The sequence below is a fragment of the Arachis ipaensis genome, chromosome B07, assembly GCF_000816755.2.
Source record: "Arachis ipaensis cultivar K30076 chromosome B07, Araip1.1, whole genome shotgun sequence".
NCBI classification, from domain to species: domain Eukaryota; kingdom Viridiplantae; phylum Streptophyta; class Magnoliopsida; order Fabales; family Fabaceae; genus Arachis; species Arachis ipaensis.
This window is the reverse complement of record NC_029791.2, coordinates 94,801,489-94,807,172: the sequence shown is the minus strand read 5'-3', so window position 1 is coordinate 94,807,172 and position 5,684 is coordinate 94,801,489. Positions and strand designations below refer to the sequence as shown.

Here is a 5,684-nt window from a genome sequence, read left to right as displayed (position 1 = left end):
TAGGGTTAAGGATTGAGTTTGGAGATGAAGGGAGATGAAAGGTGAGAGATATTTACAGAATTATCAATAAAAATTTAAAGATTGGTCATTTTTATCGAACAAATTCCTGTATCTTATATGGATATAACTTTAGTTTCAATTTTCATGGTCAGTTTTGTCAGCGTCCGAATCTTTCATGGTCAGAAATGACTATCTACTCTTAGATTTATTTCAAAAATAAAAATAAAATTTATTTAAATTAAACATTAAAGAAGTTTAGTACATTAGAGACAAAATACAAAATTTATATTTTATTGTATATTTGCCTTGCTTTTTTTTCTTTTTCAAAAATTTATCTACTAGTCATTCTACAAGTATTTTATGACGAGTAAAAATCTTTAAGAGTAAAATTAAAAAAAAAAATACTTAGAATGAAAGTAATGTGATCAAGGACAATTTACTTAAATGTGATTAAAAAAATTGAATAATTATCTACCGTAAAAATAATATTTTAAAAAGATAAAATTAAAATTTATTTGAAAGTTAAAAATATATATTCTTTTAAATTGGAAAATAAAAAATACCAAAAATAAATTAATCTAATATAATATAACCAAAAGTATTAATATAAAAATAAAAAATCTAGTAGTTTAGCTGTTTTGTTGCCCCGTTTTTTCCCCTCGTTTGTGTTGGATTATTATGAACCAAAGGAAGTGATTGATAAATAGCTCACATTCTGAAATAGGAGAATATAAATTCGGAACCATGGTTTTGAGAAAGAAATTTATCCATATTTCTTGTAACTCGATTTAGGATCTGCCTTTTGGTGGGCATGCATTGTTGTATCATGACCTGTTTATTCCAAAAGAAAACAAGTTTGAATTAAGCATGAACGTTATAAAGCACATGTTACAATAGTAAGTAATAATTGCATATAGTAAAACAAATTTGTAAACATGGGAGAGGCAGAGAAAGAAAGAGTAATTACCGAGGGAGACAATGGGATGGAAGAAGAGAAAGATGGAGAGTTCCATTCACATTCACATTCACAAACACAAACGCAGCAGCAGCCAAACACGTCCCTAGCGGAGCTGAACATGCTGCTTGTATTCCTTTCTTTAATATACATTTCAACCGATGAGTGCATTGAAGAAGGAGAAGGAGAAGAAGATAAGGAGAGCACCCACATCAGAAGGGAAAGGGAGCAGGTTCCTGTGGCCAAGGCATGCACCCTATCAAGAATACAAGACAAGAGAAATGATCCTAAGCTTGGCAGGAGATCCTTTCCATCAAGATTTCAAACTACCACTAGAGACTTCAGGTACCTGCCATTCTCACGCTTTCTATTAATTAATATATCTGAATATGAAATATGCAAATATATATACTAAAAAATGAGAGTATTATAATAAGGAAGCTAATTATTTGTCTAGGATTATGGGGATTTAATAAAATGGAAACTCAATACTATAACACGTAGAAATTGTAGCATCAAGCCATTCACGTCAAAGACTAGGCATGTTTGTTATCCTTTATTCAGGCATGGAAGAAAAATGTGAAGAAAAGTATCGTTCTACTTGTACAAGTGGGCGTGGATTACACTTGTACAAATTAACTCAACGATTACAGAGAACCGTTCGCAAAACTTTTGCTAGTGCTTTCGTACAGATTCGTACAGGAACACCAACACCATGTCACCATCTGTTTTAGACGCCATTGATCACAAAATGGATGAAGGAGATAGGGAAGTCTTGTACTATGGCAACGGTAGTCTCCTTGCATTGTTTTCTAGATGCCATTTCTTGTGCACACAAGAAGTCTCTCTTAGATTGCTTCTTACTGTTTTATAACAACTATAAATTATCTTTGAATGAAAATCTTCATTCATTCAAATACACGGTAATATGTTGCGCAAGTCCTAGAATCAGATTAGGCCGTTCATTATACATTTATACTGAATTCAAAATAACAAAAATTTGTACTGGAACATAGTAATCGGTTTTGATCCCAACAACTGGTATTGGAAACATAAGATATATTCTATCATGTTTACATTCTAGGCATATATAGCCACTCCTATACAAATAATTGCCACAATTTAGATTTAAAAGGCAGTATATAGATTTCTTCCACTAGAACCAATAATGCGATGAAGGAAGGATTCAGCTTACATTTCGAACACTCTTCCACCCAATCAGTTAACAAGCCTGGACCATTTGTATATTGAATGAGCAAAAAGAGGAATCAAAACGATTACTTACAGAAATATAACAAATAGCACCAATTGCAATCAACTACTGATAAAAGCAAACTAATATTACGTTATTCTAAAAGCAAACATGAAGTAAAAAGAAAAAAAAGCCAGGGTTATTGTTTGTGTAAGTCTGGCAGCTTAAAAATTCACACGAGAAAGCAAGTCATAATAATGAATACACTTTGGAGATGGAGCTATGGAGGAGCATCCAGTAATCAACGACCGAAACTCCAGCAGTAAAAATGGTTTCTTCACTCGTTCAGAAAAGCCAAACACATATGTCGTTCAGTCGTTGTATTTTTTTTCCACAACACTTATTGCCAGGGAAGATGAATAAGAAGCTAATGCTATTTCCCAAGGAAATACAAATAGGAAACAAGGGAATTCATTTATAGACCCTATCTCAAATGCTTCCTAACTCATCTGCAGAGAGATGAAAAACAAGAAAATAGCCCTAATTTGCCATCTCTGCATCCCTTGCCTATCAAAAACCCCCAAACAGGCAAACTGATATATCCTTCAGTCTGATATAACCTTCAAGGCTAGTCCACCAATAACGGTATCTATGTACTGTGAGGAAAACATAATCAAAACCACAATAATTATTAATTGAGGTAACAAAAACTATAACAGATATAATCATATGCAACAGTAACAGCATACTACCTCCTTTGTAAGAGACATGTTGGAAAAATCTACCATAAAACATATTAACTCAGAAGTAAAAGAGAGAAAGATGTCAGAAGAACACTTACAACTTTGAAGTCTCTCTGTACCCCTGATTGGGTTGATGGCTCCAATCAATGTCTTAAAAGCCCCCGGAGGCTTCCCACTTTTGGTTGCTTTAAATGCCTAAACAGAGAGATAGAACATGCAAGGAGGGAAAAATGAGTAATTCAATTCAGCCCGATAGAAAAAACTCATAAACACTTTAGAGGAGCTATTAAGAATCTGTAGCAAAATCATGCAATGAATCCACATTTTAGGATTTCAAATCAACTACCTGCATGCGTGTCCTTGCAAGCTCTACAGGATAACACGAAACACAAGCCAACGAACGTGCAACTGATCCGGCAACTAATGGAACATAAGGTGTTAAGTTTGGAGCATTATGAGTAGTAAACTCCTCCATGAAGTTGCGAAAGATGTCATAACAAGGCATATAAATCCCAACCTGTTGGACAAGGAAAATATAAGGCCATTAGCATGTAACTATATGTTGGACAAAACAGATTGTAGGCAAAGTATGAAGCAGAAAACGGATTTCCAAAAGGAAATGGAGCTTACAGTTGGAACAGCCAATGCTAAACTTGCACTTGTGCCTCTCCATAATCTTATAAACCCTTCCTGCATAAATTCACTCCTATGAACTCTCTTATAGTAAGTTACTTTCATGGAAAGTACAAGATAAATACATAACTTCAATTCAAAAATGAATCTGTTTCGGTGTTTGCTACATAGCTTTTATCATACTTTTTTGGCGATGATATTATCAGTTACATCAAACAATTAAAGCAAATTGAATTGAATTGAAATGATAAGATTGGAGGAAGAAACTGTAACAACCTGAAATTTATTAGTTGTTTAATTAGAATAAAACAATAATTTAATTGTCCGGAATAGGTTGAAAAATTTAGAAATATAATTTTCTACGAAAAAAAAATACGTAAAAATGCGTACCGGTAATTTATCCGATAGTATCGGCTTAAGTCTGTCTGGTATTACGTATGAGAAAATAAAAACTGTAGACATATTTAGAATAGAAAACCGAATACTTATTTTAAAGGTTTTGGCCCGAAATTGGGCCAAACTAACCAAAAAAGCAAACCGATTGGATCGGGCCCAAATTAGACCAAAGCCCCACATATATAAGCCTCAATTAGAGACAACTCAACCTCATTTCATACCTTTGAGAGGAAGAGTGCAGCTGAGATTTAGAGAAGAAGAAGAACACAAAACACTATTTAACTTCTTCTTTCTTGGACCATATCTCACTCTCCAGAGTTTCGATTGGCATGCCGTTTACAACCACACGAAGCGCTCGTCGAGCTCTTCATTTTCATCCAAACAAAGTTGGTAAGAAACTCGAATTTCTAGCTCCATTTCTCTTTCCTATGCCAAACTCTAAAATAATTTTTGGATATTGAGATTCTTTGTGATTTTGTTGTTTAGGTGTAATCTAGCTTGGGTGATAAGTGGGTTTCACCCCAAGAATCATTGAAAAAGGTAAAGTATCACTAAATCCTTGTGTCTGAGAATCAAATTCGGCTACCTCCCGGCGTTTCCTGTGTAGGCAATCTCGATCTATATGCCCTGGCTTCCCGCACTCGTAACATACACCTAGCTCGGCCTTGCATGGTCTATTTGGATGGTACTTCTTGCATTTCCGACACTTTAAGTCTTCCGGTTGAGTACTAATCTGCCCTTCTGAATTCAGACCCTGACAGTTGTCGTTCCTTCGGTCATTATTCCGGCGTTGAGAACGTGAAGTGGCATAACGGCCCGTCTTGAAACTTTGGCCCCTTGGTGAAATCTTCGTCTTCTTTCCTTCTTTCTTGGTGAAAGAATTCCGGCGGTCACTCCTTGACACTGCAGTCCTTCTTGAGCTTTCTCCCGTTACTTGACCCGAGTTAATTAACTCCGGATAACTCACCATCTCCATTGGTACTCCGATGTTCTGGTTAGTATCTCCCCCATCATGATCGGTAGCCTTCCGTGCCGTGCCCAGTTCGTTGTTCCATTCTATTCAAAGCTTGGTTAGTCACGGTAGCAGCAACAGTACTAATAGCAGTAGCCACACTCGTCATCGCAGTCACGATTTTGATCAGACTATCTACCGGTACGGTTACCTCCTTGCCTCTCCGTCCATGCCCTCGATTACACCCACGACCGCGCCCACGAGACGCCATTTGGTTCCTGTTCACACCAAACAAGTGATATCAAGGTGATCAGTCTCAATATCTCATGTCTAGTACTGCAAAGTTCCAAATGAATGCTCATGAACTTTATGCTATGTATATAAGGTAGATATCTTAAATAGCACATAAACACGACTCAGAGTATGCTTAGAAGCATAGTCAGTCCGTCCCTCAGGCTCTATAGGAACGAACTGCTCTGATACCATAATGTATCACCCTACCACACAAAGCTTTACACCTAGGATGTAAAACAGAGGTGGCGAGGTGCTACGACCTCTGAAATAAAAATTACATATTAAATATAGTGAAAAAGGTTTATAACTAGGAGCCTTTGAAGAAAGGGATAAAGCAAAAATCGTTAAATCGAAAAGCGTAACCCTTCCGAAGCGATAAAGCAGACGAAGCAAGATAGAACAAGCTAAGGAGTTAATATACCAAGAGTTCCAAAATACATATAACAAAACTCAAGAACTCGGCTCAAAAAGATAAACCGGCCTGAGCGAATAAGTGTGTGTATATATATATATATATAT

At 35.9% G+C, this 5,684-nt stretch overlaps 1 protein-coding gene across 1 annotated transcript; it reads right to left on the bottom strand.

Annotated features, from left to right (window-relative positions):
- On the bottom strand, nt 2,718–3,593 carry LOC110265106 (mitochondrial carrier protein MTM1-like). The gene is made up of 4 exons (XM_021107881.1): nt 3,521–3,593; nt 3,237–3,407; nt 2,989–3,085; nt 2,718–2,803 (listed from the first exon to the last, which is right to left on the bottom strand). Exons 1-4 carry the CDS (start codon nt 3,584–3,586, stop codon nt 2,718–2,720), a joined length of 420 nt encoding a protein of 139 aa, XP_020963540.1. The 5' UTR covers nt 3,587–3,593.

Excerpts from the sequence above, each read along its gene's own strand:
- LOC110265106 (XM_021107881.1), bottom strand. The coding sequence starts at position 3,586 with ATGCAGGAAGGGTTTATAAGATTATGGAGAGGCACAAGTGCAAGTTTA. Across the intron at positions 3,408-3,520 it reads TAGCATTGGCTGTTCCAACT|GTTGGGATTTATATGCCTTG; the intron begins GTAAGCTCCATT and ends CTTGTCCAACAG. Across the intron at positions 2,804-2,988 it reads TACAGAGAGACTTCAAAGTT|TACATAGATACCGTTATTGG; the intron begins GTAAGTGTTCTT and ends TTTTCCTCACAG.